The sequence below is a fragment of the Phasianus colchicus genome, chromosome 1 (genome assembly GCF_987193195.1).
Source record: "Phasianus colchicus chromosome 1, bPhaCol1.hap1.1, whole genome shotgun sequence".
In the NCBI taxonomy this organism is placed as follows: Eukaryota; Metazoa; Chordata; class Aves; order Galliformes; family Phasianidae; genus Phasianus; species Phasianus colchicus.
In genome coordinates, this window is record NC_143436.1 from 39,643,335 (window position 1) to 39,661,837 (window position 18,503).

Sequence of the window (18,503 nt, forward strand, 5' to 3'; positions counted from 1 at the left end):
GGAAATCTCTAAATAGTGGATAAAGAAGAGCAAGCAAACCAATGGGAAAAAACCCATAGACTGTGATGAAAAATATGTATGCATTACCCAGTTCTTCAGCAAAAATTTGAAACAATTTGAAAGCTGTAGGGATTTGCTGTTGGAGGGGAGAGTGGTCTTCAGAATTGTCCATGTATGGATGTGACAACCAGTAACCCCTGTAGCTGTCAAATTGACCTTTTTTTTTTTTTTATCATAGTTGCCTGTAGTGTCTGAAACACATAACTTTGCCTCACTGAGCCTTCTCTTCACATTTACTTTGATGTGCTTTCTCCCATCCATTTAGTCATACTGCCACTGCCACTGTTTTGTGTCTTGGCCCTGCGTAAGGATATCAGCATTTCCACATTGGCAGAGCCCTTGACAGGTGTTTGGTTTAGGAAGTATCTCACCTTGCTCAGAGCTGATGTCATCAGATGCTGGTCCAAACCTGTACTTACCTTAGCATGGATGAAGACAAGCCATTTTTCTTTTCTTTCTTTCCCAGGAGTGGAAGAAAACAGTTTGGACAGTTTTGTGTTTGACACATTAATTCCTAAGCCAATTACCCAGCGGTACTTTAATTTACTGATGGAACATCGCAGAATTATTCTTTCGGGACCCAGTGGCACAGGAAAAACCTATTTAGCTAATAGGCTGGCTGAATATATTATAACTAAATCTGGCAGGAAAAAAACTGAAGATGCAATTACAACTTTTAATGTAGATCACAAGTCAAGCAAGGTAAGTTACAAATGAAATAATAACTTATTGCCTGGTTTGTAGGGAGAATATAGAGTATACCGTTAGCTGGCATACTGATTGTTGCTCAGTTAGCATCTTTTTTGACAAGGATTCACTCTCCAATCCCAGTTAAGAATAGAGACCAGATCTTTCTGTTCTGAACAAACTATTGAAGCACTGAAGGAAAAACAGAATTTTTCCTCATTTGAGGAAATCTATCTTAAGGCTGTATGCAGACTCACATGTCAATTCTTGATGTATGTGTAATTCCTTCATCAGAAACGTTACAGAACAGCTGGTCTAGCTTGCTTTTGTAAAGTGGCAATAGCAGCCTGTTGTTAGTGAAGATTTGAGAATGGGAATTTTGAACCATTGTCTTGGGTGCAGCAATCAGCTATAAATATGACTGCTGCCATAGTTTCTGCTGTACATCAGTCAGGAAGCTGACCATAGTAGAATTGCCTAAATGTGACATCATGTCACAGTCAGAGCATTTTACATGGCTCAAATTATCAAGCCTCTAACGTGACTACTGTGGCAGCCCCAGATCATACTAATCACTTGCTATCCTAGATTGGGTATACTCCTAACTTGGTATCCCGGGAAAAGAAAATGAAAGGTTTTGTCCAGAGCTTTCTGACTTGCACAGAACATAATGAATGTTAACATAATATAAGAAGGAAGAACATACAGATCTCAAAGGGGTGAGAGAAACATTCCAGTACAAACATCGCTTTCCATTGTCTTTATACAGAAGATTTGTGGTGCCTTTTACTTTGGTGGGGAATGTTCTCATGTTTTATTGCTATACTGCATATACATTTATAATGGAAATTGTCCCACAAATGAGCAAACTTTGAGATTACTGGTAAATTGCTTGATGTATGCGGTGGGTTTCTTCCCCTCTTCTCCCCCCCTTACCCCCCCTCCCCGCCTTTGTTTCTATTTGCATAGAGCTTTTGAGTTTGTAGTAAAAAAGAAAAAACATCATTGTCAAATGCCAAGTGTGCTCAAACAACACAGATGGTGCTTTTTCTTGGAAGAAGCCCATGATGTTCCCTAGAGACACCTGAGCATAGAAAGCTAAAGAAAAATCTTTCTTGAAATAAGAAAAAGATTACATGTTCTTATTAAAGAGAAGAAGATTCTGCTATCCTCAGTCCAGAAAGTATAATGACAATAGGAGCTTTGCCTATAATATTGAACATTCCTAACACTGACACAATTAGTTACCTCTAGGGAAAGAGCTATGAAACTGTATAGCTCAGAACCTCAAGGGCAATAAAGCATCAAGGAAAATATGAAATATTTTGATTATAGAAGGCTTGCTTTTACTTCAGCACTAAATGACAGCCAGACAAGAAAAAAAAAAAGATTCACACAAGGATTTTTACTATAAGATGTGATATAGTAAACCCAAAAGATCAGGTTTTCAAGGCGAATGGTAAAAGGAGATATCTATGGGAGCAGTTCAATATGCTTAGTTTGTGTGACAATTTGGTTGGATTTTGTTTCATTGTTTTTTGGATTTTGGCTTTTTTTGGATTTTTGGCTTTCATTGTTTAATATATATATATATATATATATATGTGGTATTCATAAAAATGAGTAGGATATTTTATTGCAACCTATTTTCTACTGGACTTATTTTGCCAGCAGGTTTCTAAGAACAGTGTCCACCAAATAGGAATGTGTCTGTTTCAGTCATTTGCCTTAAGTTTAGAGCCTTTGTTCTTCCTAGCACGTGGCTTCAGTGTTGTCCTGTCTAAGAAGCATGTGCTCATCCAGCTGAGCAGTCCACAGTGGTGAAACTCTGTAGCAGCCTCTTTTTCTGAAATTCTTTTCCCCCAAAATTACATCTGTGGTCTAACTGGGCTAATCTTTGGTGGTTTTTGTTAATTCTGCTGAAGGATCTGCGACAATACCTAGCTAACCTGGCTGAGCAATGCAGTGCTGATAACAACGGTGCTGACCTCCCTGTGGTCATAATTCTGGATAACCTCCACCATATCAGTTCACTAAGTGACATCTTCAATGGTTTCCTCAATTGTAAATATAATAAATGGTAAGTAGAAGCTCTTTTCTCCTCTTTCTCACATCACATTTACTCACATTACAGTAAAAGTTGTTTGTTACTTTGCAAAATAAAATGTTCCAGTAGATACTTGGATTCCCTTAGGCTGTCAGCAAAGCTTCTGTACAGCACCTTCAATTTAAGCACTTGAATAATTTTGACCCTCTTCAGCCAAGTACTTACGTACCAACTTTATTATCCCTTGCATTGCACTGAGACTGAATTTAAGAATGTACTTGACTGAATTAGGATCTTATCTCTTTTGCCATGACAGATTACATAAGATCATTAGTACCATGAGGTTGACTTATGGGAAAGAATAAGAAATGTGCTTTATAATAGGGGAATTTGGAACAGGTGGGGACACATGAACCATGCCATGCAGAAGCAACTGTGGATAGTTTTTTTTTCTGTGAGTTGTAATAGCGAAGAAGTGTGAAGTTAGCTGAATGTCCTTTATTGCCAAGCAAGAATAACAATTTTTTTCTGGGATTTCTACTGGCCATTGACTATTTTTACTGTAAAAGCACCATCATAGGGATTTCCCCTCATAAAATTGCTGAATGCTATGCCTTACTCATGAGATTCATTGTCTTCTGAAATTAAAATTCTAAGCTTCCCACAAAATAATGAGGCATATGAACGGAGTTGCCTCATTTATTCTTTATTATAGATAAGTGATAGTAAACTACAAATGTATAAAGAGGGAAATCATACAAGAACAAGCATAACAAAAGAGGATACCGCACAAATATCTTAAATCTAAGATTAGAACACATCCACACTCTTCAAAATTAGCCTAGCACAAATAAGATTAAGAATATTCTCTGAATATCTGAAAAGATTATCCCTCAACAAAACATGCTACTTCTCTTTCCAGTCCCTATATTATTGGAACTATGAACCAGGGAGTTTCCTCCTCACCAAATCTGGAGCTGCATCACAATTTCAGGTACCTTCACTTTGTTTTTACTATGCCTGTGTTTGCACAGAACTCTCAAGCTCCCTGCTCCTCTGACTAGCTCTTCAAAAAACACTGATCTTGTGTCTCACACAGGAAAATGTTTGAGATTCTGTGACTTCCCTGTACTGAGAGGTCTCAGTATGGTGTTTGGGAATGTTGAAAGAAACCAGATGCTTTGCAGCATCTCTAGCACTACTCTGAACATGATGGCATTCCTGCATTCCATTTGTCTTCAGCAATGTCTTGAATTCCTGCTAAGAACTGTGACAGTGAGCAATAATGCAGTTTATTAGAGCAGTTTTATACTTGCTAGCTCACAAGATTTAGAAGTGTATGAATTATTGTCATCTATCTTTTAAAGAGGAAGTTATCTACTTGCAATTCACTGCTACTTGACATTTATCCTTTCTACCTAGGTGGGTGCTGTGTGCTAATCACACAGAGCCTGTTAAAGGTTTCTTAGGAAGATACCTGAGAAGGAAACTGATTGAGACTGAAATAGAAAAGAACATACGCAATAACGAGCTCATCAAAATCATTGACTGGATCCCAAAAACATGGCATCATCTCAACAGCTTCCTAGAAACACACAGCTCTTCAGATGTAACCATTGGTGAGTCTTAGCAAGCTGGTTTGAAATAAAGACACAGGCTGACTGTTTTAGAGGTCTGTGAAAGTTGAATTCTCTTTTTAAAATTTGTCATCTGTCAGTGGTAAATACAAAATAAGTGTGAGGAATTCATCTAGTTAGTGTTGCCAGCAAGGCCAAAATGAAAATGAAAAGATAGTATATATTCCTGGGTGTCTGTGCTTTGGTGCTAAAGACTTTAAAATAAATTGCTATCATCTTAAGAAAATAATTCTACAAAATATTACCTCAACAACAACTTTGCTAAGCTTTATTTTTTCTGGCCATCACACTGCAGCATAACCAAAGCAATAAAAACACTTGGACTGTCAGTTCCACAAACTAGTGGAAAATATACCTGAGGTCTTTTAGTGCAAAAGCTTTGTTAGCAAGTCATCCTTTTACCCTGGTTTGGCAGTAAAACTGGTAAGTGTTCATCTGACCATAGAACTGGATAAAGTGACGCTAGTTCATTTTTAATAACAGGTTACTGGTAGATCCTGTACTGTAGTCCCGTATTTGTATTCTCTACGCTTGAATACTACTTTTTTAATTCTATAAAGGTTATATTCACTGGGCTCACTAGAGCTACTTTTTCAATACACAATTTGACTCCTCAGGTCCCCGCCTTTTCCTCCCTTGTCCCATGGATGTTGATGGCTCCAGAGTGTGGTTCACAGACCTCTGGAACTACTCCTTGGTGCCATATCTTCTGGAAGCAGTGAGAGAAGGACTTCAGGTATGTCATTTGCTTCCTAGCAATTGCTTATAGGCTTCCTCTAAGTTACTTTTAACTAATGCATCCAATTGTGAATATTGTTGAATTTATAAAAAAAAAATCTCTGATAAGATCATAGATATTAGTGTTTAGCTCCTTTTGACTTGCTCGTAACCTGAGCAGGTCTCAGTCTACCTCTGGATGTGAGAGTCAGTAGATCCTATACTGATGTAAGAAAAGAGGTTTGGTCTGCCTGATCTTCTCCAATGTATGTAGAGAAGTACACATGCGGGCATGTGGAGGAAAGGATATTTTCACCATTCAGAAGACTGAGATAATATACTTTTTGGCCATGTTGTGCATGAAGATCTGTCCCTTTTCATCTTTGTATCTTGCACCGCCACTTCTATTTCCTTGAATTTTGTTCTTTCCTTATCTCTTTCTCATTATGGGCTTTCTAATGACTGTAATTATCATTGTGGATAACAGCATTATCAGTTCAGAGTACTTCATTGTTCCCTCCATCAGTGTCTTCTCCAGACCTAGGCTTTAACACCAGCTCCAGTCTCTTAGCATTCTCTGTCTATTGATATTGAACCAGTAATGTTTAATAGTAATTTTAGTAAGACTACAAATAGTTTCACAGTATCGAGAACTGGAAGCTGTCCCATACAAGTTAAGATTTGGGACCTCTGTGCAGGTTTGGAGCAAACTTAAATCTTGCAATTAATCCCATTTTTTAAATTTTTTTTTTCTGTTTGTATTTGGCTTTCTCCCTTTTCCTTTCCTTTTATGTACTGCAACTCTGTGCCCTCTGACAAGGCTCATTGTGAAAACGTTTTTTTTTTTTTTTTTTGCCACACGACAGCAAAAGAAATTATTTCATGATGCAGAAGGGATTGTTATGGAACAGTCAAAGATCCATGTAAGCAGCTGCAGGTTCTTTATCGCCTTGTACTGACATAGTGGCATGCTGACAAGATGGAAGTTTCACATCTTGCCTGTTGAATATCTCACACAATCCTCAAACTGCTTATCTCTCTGGATATTACAGCGTGTTTATGCTGTGCAAAAAACTGCCAGACATCCAATAGAACAGCCACTGTGAGATTAAGAGCGCTTGTTTAGATCAGCCATAAAAACACAGTGATATTCATCGTGTTCATATTTTTTCCAAGTATACAGGGTACCTCCTTAAATAAAAACTTCATTTGTGGAGCAGAAGATGGCAGCAGACAGAAGAAAATATGTTGTTTCATGAGCCATTCCACTTTTTATATGCTTAGGATGCCTTCCAAAGAACAGCATTACTAACAATAAACAGAAACCTTTTATATGATATAGTTAGATGTCCCTGGAACCAGGGAAGGGTAGAAAATTACTTTCTAGCCTAGTACTTTGTAAGCTCACTTGTCAAACACACAGTTTACAAACCTTGCCCCAGCTTCCAGGAGAGGTTTAGCCTCTGTCTCAGATGAGAGGCAGTGCTAGCTACAGTCAGGAAATAGGAGTTAGCTTGCTACCTTCCTAAGAAACATTTCTTCCTGCCTTGTTTAATCAGATCCCTTCTAAGCAACCGTGCCTCTGTTTAGGGCAGAAGGAGTCTGAGTATTTCTGTATACAATACAGGGAACTGGGCTGCCTAACCTGAAACTCTGGATCCAGCAAGTGCTTGGGAGCAAGTGTTGCAATGATAAGCACAACTCATCTCTCTGGCTTCAGCATTAGAATCCTTCACTGTTTGAATCATGTTAGGAGTACCGCTCATCTAAATGCCTCTGCTAGTGTTATGCTTTTTCTTGGATTGTATGAAGCTGTTTGAGCTGCGAGAGATCATGGAAGACCCATGTCGCATGTGTCATTCACTGAAGGCAGCATAGCTAAAGGAAATCTGTAAAGCTGCAGCCAAGGGTCTCTCGGTTGACATGCTGCTTGTGAACAGCAGGGTAGAGAGGGTGCATTTTAGTGAGGAAGTTACCAGACCTCCTAAACATATAGTATTCTCATTCTTCTCTCCATCTGGCATTACAGATTCATAAGCCTTTCTGTGCTTTATAGTGGGGAAAAGTTGTCTTTTGTGAATTTCTTCTCTTAACCTTGTCAAAGATCTCAAGGACTGTATAGATGTCTGTTTCTGCATCCTATTTTGTTAGGAGAAAAAAATAATCAATTCTGGCACTTCCTAATTCACTTTAAACAAAATTCAGTTAACTTGAATGTTTTAGATAGATCAAAGATAATTTCACCTTACATCTTAGGCAAGTTACCTTCAGGTCTCATTTCTCATACCTAAGGCCTGTAGCTCCTACCGTTGCCTACAGGTATCACTAGTTACAGAGTGCTGTTCAAGTTGCATCCACTCTGAATGTTGAAGGAGCACTAATGGAGATGAAGTCTTTTCAGTGTGTTATCATGTTTGAGTGCTGAGCATGTTTGAAAGCAAACCTTTACTAGAATGGTTTAGATGAGTTTTATGACTTTTGTCTGCCATTAAAACCGGTAATGAAAATTGTTGGATACTTACCTGTGTTATATTCACACTACAGATGTATGGTAAGAGGGCACCCTGGGAAGATCCCTCCAAGTGGGTAGCTGACACATATCCATGGAGCTCTGCATCTCTACAGCATGAGTGGCCATCATTACTCCAGTTAAGACCAGAAGATGTTGGTTATGAAGGTTATGCGTCAGCAAAAGAAGGAACAACCTCAAAGCATGTTCCACAGACTGATACAGAGGGGGATCCCTTGGTATGACTTAAACTTAGGGAAAAATGATTTTCAGTATATACTTTGATGTCACATGTTAAATTGTACATTATACAGTAAAAAAAATGTGTTGTGTACCTGTTCCAAAGTCTGCTTTTAAAATGAAGCCTACTGTGTGTTAGATGAAGTAAGGAAAACGAAAGGAAGATCTAGCAAGAGGGCAAGAATTACCTTCATAGTGATAGGTCCCTAAATCACAGGCATTTTCTATGTGCCCAGAAATGTTTCCATGTATCTAGTACTCATCATTCAGGTACCACTCTTAAGCAACTTGCTTAATCAGCTTGCTCTGAAAACACTTTTCCAGGTCAGACAATTTTTCATATACATCCTGTATATGAAGGATATCCTATATATATATGTGAAGGATAACTGAGAAACTCACATAATCTAACTTTGCTATTGTAGAGAATTTAGTGGAAATGCAAATTACTCTTACAGTTACTCTTCCATTCCTCTGAACATATGACTGTATGTAATGTAAATGTAAAAAGAATGCAAATATAGTGGCCTTAGAAGATAAGAGGTTGATTGCCCTAAATGCCATATATCATTTTATCTAAATGTGATCCCAAATGTTTGAAATTAACCATTGCAGCTTGTGATAATGGGATATTAAATTGCATATATTGAACTGCTCTTCCCATATAGCAGTTCTTCTATAGACTGTCAATCATAATTTGTAGTATTATTTTAGAGAATTGTACCTCTGGAATACAGGGAGCTCTTGGAAGAAGGGAATTTCATAGAGGAAAATGCATTAAACTCTTATCTATGCTAATGCAGTGACTTCTCAGCTTCCTTGAAATGTATGGGGAAGCATTTGGTACCCACATCAGACCTTGCATCCCAAGGAAGTGTAGGAAATCAGCTCATCTGATCTCATCTTCCAGAGCACAAGATTTGGAGTGATTGTTTGACCCTTTGATTTGACCTCTCAGCGAGCGTATTGCCCAGGCTTCCAGCGCACATGCATCTCCTTCCACTAAGGTGCACACTGTGATCATTTGTTGTTCACAGCTTCCTCTGTCTGACCAGTTGTCAGAAGATGAAACTGTGAATGTGCGGCTTGAGGTGGTGCTCACAGGGAGACACAGCGACACAAGGGGAGCATGATCATATCTAAACACTGTGCTTGTGCAAGCAGGACATTTCACAGGAAGGCTGTATTACACACCCAATGCACGTATCCAGTATTCTTCCACATGAATACTTCTTAACCTTCAGCAAAAGCTTCCTGATAGCATTAAAGAGTATTAAATGCTCTTCAATTCCAGGAGAAATCTTTGCAAACTGCATGCCACAGAAACCACAGAAATGTAGTTTTCCCAGAAAACAGAGAAAAAGAACTTAACATGCGTATACAAGGATGTGCCTTTGCCTCAGGTTTTTTTTTTCATTACCTGTTCTTTCCAATGGACAACCTATTTATTCATTAAAAAAAAACACTAAAGCAGTGTCAACATCTCTTGAAGCCCTGAGTATGGTAGTAGAAGTAGATCATTTATAAATAAAATTCTGGTAGTAATACAGGTAGGCATGAAGCACCCAAGTAATTTTCTGGGGCCTATTGCTGCTTTTTGATGTTTTGTTTTCAGGTTGCCTCAAATTCTGACAATGCCCTGATGAATTATTTGGGGTTCTGCTCTCCTGGGAAGGAGGATCTCTTGCTGCTCCGCTGCTAGGCTGTTCCCTCAGCAGCAAATGGAACCCTTTTAGCAGCTGGCCTCAGACCACCCCACGCCCACTCCCTCCCATTCTCTCTCTTGCAGAGTGGCTATGTTAGTGTGATTTTGTTTGCAGTTGCTTTTCCAGTGTGATACTTCTTTGCCATCCAAAAGTGATCTGGAAGCTCTACTGTCTGCAAATATGGGCCCAGATGTCCGGCTGTGATATGGCTTCCTTCCCCTGCTGGTGCAGCTGCAGCCATTCTCACCCATGAATGAAAGAGAGCTATCAGGCAGTTTCATTATATCCCTCTGGCTCTCTGGACCTTTAAACTCACATTGCTATTTAAAGACCAGAAGGCAGCGAAAAGGGTGCCAGGAGGAGCTGCTGACTCCCTGCCCTTTCAGAAATCCTTTTGTACGGTTCCCTCAGCTAAATACCAGCACACCTCGTACAGCAAGGCAGCTTAATTAAATTTTAACATGGCTGCTGCAGCATTAAATGAGACAAGATTATGTAAACATTTCTTTCTTCTTTCAGATGAATATGCTAATGAGGCTTCAAGAGGCAGCCAACTTTTCGAGCGCACAAAGCTGTGACAGCGATAGCACCAGCCACCACGATGACATTTTGGATTCATCCCTTGAATCGACTCTCTGAAATGGACAGCCCTTGGTGGAGGATTATGGTAAAATCTGCTTCCACGAGACCACTGCCAGTATTAAAGCAGCACGCCGAGGTCCCTGAATGAGAACGGTGTGTTGTAGATAGGCAGGAGACCTAACTGCAAAGTCAGGAAGAAAAATTGAAGTGGAAAGCTTGAATTAGCTTAATTTCAAGGCATTTTGATACCTATGGAGCCAAGTGAGACTCCGTTTGTCAACTGGAAGGGGCCCTGGATCAAGGGCATCTAAGCAGATTGCACACGTTAGCCAAACTGGAATTTTTTTTCCTTTTTCTCTCTCTCTTTCTCTCCCTCTCTCTCTCTTTCTCTCTGTCTCTGTTTATCTGTACAAGTTTACAGTGCAACTTCTTTTGTTTTTGTTTTTGTTTTTTTTTCCTTTCCTTTATCCTGAGGTGCTGCATGAACAATGCGGTCTTCTAATTCTCTTCTAACCTCTGTTGTGCCACGTGGTGCTGGTCACAGGACTGCAGTGGTGTTGGTGTTGTACGCTACTGCCCATTCCAAAATGAATCAAAGATGATGATCGTAACTCAGAAAGCACAAACAGTATTGTGCAATCACCAGAAAACATGACTGTGATACGCTGGATAAGTGCCAATTTAATTCTAACTGCCATGGTCACGGTGATGCGCTCCATCAAGTTTTTAGTATACGAGTCACAGATTTTATAAAGTTGTTTTTACCACAAAGGTCTTTTTTAACCACCTGCCCACTCCTTAACAACAGTTTTATACCAATTATTAACCAACACTGATTAAAGGCTTCTTAGGGCTTCATTTGTTTGAGCCTTTTCAGTGAAAGAAGGAACATTTCTTATGGTGCTGTCTCACTGCCTTAAAACAGATTTCTAGAACAGTTTTACAGTTGGTTTAATTCCTAAACCATTGGTAATTTACACTGTTTTTTTCTTCATTTACTAATGAGAAAGCGTCAGTTAACACAGTAGCCTCATATCTGTATATCATGATTTTTTAAAGAAATGGATAGGAGAAAGAACAGTTGCTATATAATATTTTTATCTTGTGAATAGATTGCTCTGCCTACCCTCAGAAATACACAAGGAACCCAAACCCACTTCCACTGCCACCTAAACGCTGAGAAAATCGGCTCAAATCCATTTGGTCCCATGGAATGGAGTTTTTGGAGGACAGATGTTTTGAATTTTTATCCAGCAGAGCTGGATGCACTTGATGCAGCATGAGCACAAATATATGGTTTTGGTTTTGTTTTGGTTTGTTGTTTTTTTTTTTTCCTTTTTCTGATTTTAGCATGTTGTTTTGATTGCTATTGTTGTACATGAAAAATTCAGCATAGAAGAACACTGAAGCAGTGATGTCCACTGTGGAAGAGGAAGAGTTTATACTGTAAAAGTGGGTTGGTTTTGCACAGTCTATTGGGTGGGTAATGTAAATATATGAAGAAAAAAGAAAAAAAGAAAAAAAAAAGAAAAAAAGAAAAAAAAAAAAAGCCTTGCACAAATCAAATAAAAACAAGCAAACAAACAAAAAATTGTATTTTATTCTGTTGGTGTTAAGAGATGTTTCACTTGCTGAGATTTCCAGTATGTTACAAACAAATACAGAATGCAAACCTTAAAAGCTGTTCTTACCTGGTGTGTTTGTCCTGTACTTACAGTTGTTATGACTATGCAGGAGCTATCAATGCTACAGTGATCATGTTTCAGCATCTCTAGGAAACCAATACATTTTGGGGGACTAAACATCTGGAAATGATTTAAGTGCATATGTCATGGCAGGCTACAACCAGATTGCATTAAAACTGCTCAGAATAATCGGAAGTGCTCTTTTTACCACAAGAGGCATCCGATTCAAATAGGTGCATATAAACCAGAAGGTATCTAAGGGCTTTGGCATTGTGTAGATGTGTCCTGTACACCTCCATCGATGTTACCTTCAGGATGTGTATTTGGTGCTATTAACTGTGGCCACCCCATGGTCACTCGCTGTAAAACAAAGATAAATCAATGCAGTTTTCAAATGGCACTGAGCTGCATCACTGAATCTAAAGGTTCCTACACGGTGCTATTGCCCTAATAAAACTCTAACTGATGTTATGCATGTCAGATTCAGCCAGACCAACACCATGGCCCCAGAAGCTGGATCTGTTTCTGTTTGTAAAATGTCAGTGCGTACATCCTGACTGACTCAAAGAATTAAAGGAAAGCTACTCTTTCCTGTGCCTGTGCTCTGAGCAAGCTTGCAGATCTCTTCCTGCCATATTTAACACACAAACACACAATACCACATACACGAAACTTCCTGCAATACATCTCAGTGAGTCCACCTAGTTTACAACTCAGAAATTGTTTGTGAAACATTTGTCTGTATACATTTTATATTTTGTACATTTTTGATGTAACATATCGTGTAAATAGACAGAAACAGTGAAATAAATCATCTGAAAAGTTTTGTAGTCTTTGTAAAGCCCTAATAATAAGTATTTGGTGTCATCGGACTTAACTGGATGATGTATTTTCTATTGGTTTATTGTTCCTCTAGCTTGTAAACCAGCTTGCGTATATTTTTTTGCAGGTGTGCACACTGTATCTGTCTAAATTATTACTTTGCCATTAAAGTGGAATTATTTATTGAAAACACAGTCTGGTGTTTTTGCAGTCAGGACCATAACAGTTCTATATTATGTCAAACAAAAACACAGAAATGACGCAATAAAATGAAGAATGTAATGTTCTAAATTCAGCAGAACTCATCTTGGTAAAAACAAAATGAAGTACTGCTTCTAGTTCCAGGATTCAGTATTATTCTAGGCCAACTGTTTCCATGAGACAGGAAGAGAACAGCGAGAACAGGCTGTGGAGTTCAGAAACAACTTTATAGGTTTCCCATTTTCAAGATTTTCTTCAAATTCAAGGCTATTGATTTCAGTGGTGGTGGACCTGCGCAGTACAACTGGTGCAGTGTTATGGCTCATTTTCAAACCTGAAGGATTCAGGGACACTTCCTCAGCAGGTATAAATCAATGTAATTTAACAGAATTCAAAGAAAGCAAGTAGAAATATGCTAGTTAGATAATCAAAGGTATTTTGAGGCTGGAAGAGATCATTATGATCCTGTGAGTGGTAGCACCTCAGCTCTAAACCTCAGCAGCAGGTCTGTTATTTCCCTGAAACTGTCATATCTTTGGAAAGATTAAAGTGTGGATTAGAAGGTCGAGCGTATTGCTGTCAATATGGCTAATAATCACTGGATTGGTTTGTTTTTTGAATGCTTTATTTGTAGTTTGATCTTACAAAACTCCCGCTTTTTGGGAGAAAAAATACCCCAAACTGCCTTTTGTTATGCCTCTTCCTCTTATACTAAGGAAAAAAACCACAATCGAAAGCATATTTTATGGTTACATAACAGTCTTTCTTGCTTCTCTCTGGTAAAGCAAGTAGCTTGCTCATTCTCATCTCTTCATGGAAAGGCACACCAAACAGACTTCAACACGTTTTTGGAAGACTTTCTGAACTCTTCATCTTGTCATGTCTGACATGCAGGTATCAGAATTGTACGTGGTATTCCTGTGATGACTTTACTTATGCTAAAGGCAGGGCTGATGTCACCTTCCTACTCCCACTTCATATTTTTCCTGCTTAGGCTTCAGTGGTGACATTCACTCTCTAATTGCATCGTTCTGCTGCAGGCTCATGTTCAGTTAATTATCTACCGAGACCCTGAGTTCTTTTCATGTTGCATCATTTTGAAATACTTTGTCCAATCCTGCCTGTATAAGCCATGCTTTTTGTTCATTAGATATAAGACTGCAAATTTAACTGTATTAAAAGAGGATATTTAAATCAGCCCAACCTACCAAATGTTTCAGGTCATTATCTACAAGTGGCATTTGTATAATTTATCACTCCACCAGCTTCCCTGTTTTCCAAAAACTGCTAACCAACCAGTTTGTAGATGAAGATAGTAAGTAACAACAAGAACTCCTGTTGAATCCTGCAAGGAATCTGTTTTACACTTACATTGCTGGGTCACTTAAGTCATCTGCATATTTGTGTTCCAGTTAACGTGGATATGAATACCAGTACATCATACAGAACCATGTGTGTATACAACAAGTTACAAGGTTTCTCCATCACTGTCAGTCTCCAAGGATGGATTACATTACTTTCTGTTGAAAGTGATATATGTAGAACTGGTCTTAAACAAGAAGGGGAATAGAACAGACTACCGCAAAACCCCATTCAGTGTGATTTTCCTATCATTCAGTGTCGTAGTATCTACATGTTATCCATCTGCCATTACTTAAGGGAGAAGGTATGAAATCTAATTGTCAAGCTCCTTCTGCAGCTATTGTGTCAGCACATCTACCCATTATCCTTCATCTGGAGGCCTGCCAGCGAGCACTAAGGTGTCCAGGGCAGGATCAGGAGCAGGATAGCACAGTCTCATGGAAGGAGGTGTTTTTAGCACAGTACTTGAGACATTGCTCTCACTCAAAAGAACTCAGTTTTTTAAGCCATTATTAAATAGCCACTGTGTTTCTCAGCATGCACTACTTTTTCTTGATAACTGAATAATGTCACATAAATTAAATGCTACCACCAAGTCTGACAGTGCGTAAGCTGCAGATGCACTATCATGGAAGAAATGTATTGCTGGGTAATAATACCAGTAGCAGAAAATAGGATCTGTCATGAAAGATAAATTAACTAAGACCCAAGCCACGTGACCTTGCCTTTCTACACTAAATTGCATTTACTGTTCTTCGTTCAATTGTAACCTTAAGCAAACATTGATAAATAGCAATGACTGAGCACACAGAGTTAAGTCCTATTTTTAGTAATAAATTTCATAAATGAAATAATGTTTTGTCTTTGTCAGTGTATTTTCTTGTTTTGTAAGCAGCTTTATTAAATCAGTCCACATAATTTAGGAAACTAAAATGCATCTTGACAATTAAATGCCAAAACTGAAAAAAAAGGCACCCGGTAACTGCTGTGCAACAAAATAAAGCATTTGCATGATGACACATAACCAGCACTAATAATTTTATCACACCATAAATGAATGGCTCTGAAAGAAGAAAGAAGCAGACAAAATACTTATTGGCTGTATCACCAAGCCCCAGGGTTGCAGTGAATTAAGTCCTTTAGACCAGTAAACTATTTTAGCTATGACTTAATGCATCTAAAATATGTCTGGATAGTCCTGTGTTCTGCACTTCACAATTGCAATGACAAAATGTACACAGACTGAAAAAGGACTCCTTGGTGCAACTCAGTGCAGGTTAGCTCCTCCATCAGGCAGGCTGCATCCAATAAAGATCTACTGTTTCTGTAGAGAAGTCCCTGAGCTAGAAGAAATAATAGGGTGGCAGACTGAGTGATTTAACTCCATCGTTAATGTACACTTTATATACCTGGCATAATCTTTAGTGTACTCCATCCATGCCAATCCAGGTTGAGCTAATGGCTAAGTGTTAGACTTGTGGTACTGAAGCTTGATTATAGCCGGGGGCTGTCACAATGGAGACAAAATCTTACATTATATCTAAGCTAACATTACAGAGAAGATGTAGGAAGAAGAAATCTAAAAATGTGAGAAAAGTTTATTGCCTTCTTAGTAATTGCTGTGATTTATCTCATTATTACTTAATGTCTTTGCATTACTCTTTTGCAGTGTCATTTTGTCTCAGATACATTATGAATAGTTTCCTTGTAAAAACTTCAGCCATCGACACATCACCTTCCTGAGTTTAAAACAATACTTCTTGTCAAGAGTTGATTAGTACTTCGTTTCATACCAACAACCAATTTAATATATTACATCCACAAAGTAAATTTCACCTCTAGCTTAAGTGCCTATAACTTTAAAGAACAGATGATCCAGCAATGTTTAACTTCTGCCCTGGATGTGTTAAACATGTGTTGAAGTGTTTTCCTAATTCAGACTTCAGTGCCTGCAATTCATTCTTCAATAAACCTCTGTCTTTAGAGGATAAGATGGTCAACTAAATGCTGTGAGATTCAGCTAAATGTGGTTTGTAGTGACTGTTCAGAATATTACATGCAAGAATTATAATTTAATTGCACACTTAGGCATGGTATTTAGTAAGATGCCATATTATCTGTCCTAATGGTCTCTGAAGTTGAATAAAACCTTCAGACTATGTTACTAATCAGGGCTTCTTTTCTGGAGTGGAGCAGCTGCTAGCAATAAAACCTAAGTGCCTGTTTGTAGTTGCAGGATAATAGAAAGGTTACTACACTTTGAGGAAGATAGAAAAGCTGTAGTATGTGTTACAGACTGAAGCAGAAAAGCTAAGTCAGGGCTTGAAGCAGTGACTGAGCACCTGGTGGGAAGGCACGGCCACGTCAGAAGAGCTCAGGTACATGCAGTGTGACTGGAAGGGGTGGATCCTGGCTCTATCCTTTCCCAGACCTCATGTAAGGGTTGGCAGTAAGGGTATCTTGTTGGAGATATCTGCATACCTGAGGCCTTCTGAAGGTAAGTGGCTTCTTTCCTTCATTTCTGTGCCCACATCAGCAAGTGCACATTTGAGCACTTGCTGCAGCCTGGGACTTTGCTACTTTCCTGTCACCACTGAGCCTTTCATTGCTTTACACAGAGCAAGTTGGAAAAACATGGTTCAACTGTTACTACCCTTTAGCAGAATGAATCGGGTAACTTTTATAACTACTTATAACACTATCTTACTAGTTGTCTGACATCTGTGGGGTTTCTGAGCTGTGCAGTAATCAAGACATAAAACATGAGGCTGAGGTTGAATATGAGCTTTAAAACAAGTATGTATGCTCCAAAGGCTGTTTTATATTGAAACACTCTGCCTAACAATCAGGGATGTGCTATTGCAAGTGGAAACCATGGCTATATCCATAGAAGCCTCTGTGCTTGCACAAGAATGCTGCATATTGCTCTTTGTCATTCAAGGGAGCAGGATAAAGAGAAAAAAAGGATTTCTGTTTCATTTGCCTGTCTACGCTCACAAAAAGTCAATGTGCTGCTGATTCTGTCCCCTTGGCTTTTTCAGCAGGACTGCTGAAATACCAAACCACAGCTGGTCAGGAAGTCTGCAACCACACAAGCTGTCCTTTTAGGCCAAAGTGATGCACCCAAGAATGTCAGAATAAACAAATGCCAGATATCCTCTGCTTGCGGTGGGCTTTGGGCCTTGTTTCCTGTCAGCTCAATGAGTTGCGGCTTCAGAAGGCCTGCAGATCTGCTGAAGTTTTCCTTAGGACTCAGGGCATGAAGGTTCTCATTGTAGAGCCAGAATCCCTGTTGTGATGCTTCTGCTCCAAATGCTGCTTCTGAAAGCTATGGTAGATTGCAGGGGAATACCCTTGCCAGCTCCAGCTCACATGACGATGCCTCCCAGTGCTGGATATGCTCTAAAAATTGCTAAGATATGAGGTAGGGGTAGGGGACAGAGTCCATGATTGTTTTGATCTGTTGCTGACAGTATAGACCAAAACTTTTTTGCACGCTTTCTGATATGAAAACGTGAAGTATTCTAGCTCGAAAGGAAATTCTTATACTCTTAATTTCTCTATGAAAGCATCATTTTGTGCTACCATCATAGTTGGATTAGGCTGCTATTTCAGCTTTAGCTGGGGTGTGATTCACCTTGCTGAGGCAGCCAACCCGCTGACTCTGGGAGATGCCATTCCAACAGAGAAGGCATATGCTCAAAGCACCCCCAAGCACTCCAGTTTTAGCCTTTCTTTTTTCTTTTTTTCTTTTTTTTTTCCTTGGATAGGAAAATAGCTCTTGGTACTGTCACAGTTTTTTTCCTCTGTGTTTTTACCTCTCCTCTCTGCCCTTCTGGTGTTTAGCCTTTCTTGAGTGTTCCTCTTCTTACTGCCGTTCCTGCTGAGCCCCACTTTGCTCCCTGTCCCTCCCTGGCACGTTTCACTTGACCACCTCCTTGCTCCCCAGAAGGCCTCTTGCTGCTCAGAGCGTGCCAGGACAGCATCCTGTCCCTCTCTGGCTCTGAACACTGAGCATATGCTGTCACAGCTGAGCAGAATGTGGCAACAGCCATCCAGAACCACACTGTCTCCTGCTTGCTGCCTGAGTGCTGGCATTTCTGCGGGTATAGCAGTGGGAGAGGGTAGCAGGCTGTGAGAAGAAGCCCCTATACTTCACCCACAACAGTGTATTCACAGGGAAAAAGTCACATGGTTTCTGGGGCTGTGGCTTCCTTTATCCCACTCTCTCTGCTGACTAGGCAATGC

At 39.3% G+C, this 18,503-nt stretch overlaps 1 protein-coding gene across 7 annotated transcripts in view; it reads left to right on the forward strand.

Moving 5' to 3' along the window:
- NAV3 (neuron navigator 3) overlaps positions 1 to 12,942 on the forward strand; it is a 258,341-nt gene extending 245,399 nt beyond the window's left edge. For 3 of the 7 annotated variants that reach the window (XM_090139114.1, XM_090139116.1, XM_090139130.1), the window contains 7 exons: positions 527 to 762; positions 2,673 to 2,827; positions 3,717 to 3,788; positions 4,217 to 4,413; positions 5,049 to 5,167; positions 7,693 to 7,896; positions 10,123 to 12,939. In XM_090139114.1, coding sequence (XP_089995240.1) covers positions 527 to 762; positions 2,673 to 2,827; positions 3,717 to 3,788; positions 4,217 to 4,413; positions 5,049 to 5,167; positions 7,693 to 7,896; positions 10,123 to 10,242 — 1,103 coding nt within the window. In that variant the 3' untranslated portion in view covers positions 10,243 to 12,939. Of the gene's footprint in view, positions 1 to 526; positions 763 to 2,672; positions 2,828 to 3,716; positions 3,789 to 4,216; positions 4,414 to 5,048; positions 5,168 to 7,692; positions 7,897 to 10,122 lie in introns of all 7 variants that reach the window. The other 4 variants (XM_090139123.1, XM_090139127.1, XM_090139108.1 and 1 more) reach the window with 3 other exon arrangements.
- Positions 12,943 to 18,503: the final 5,561 nt, after the last annotated feature.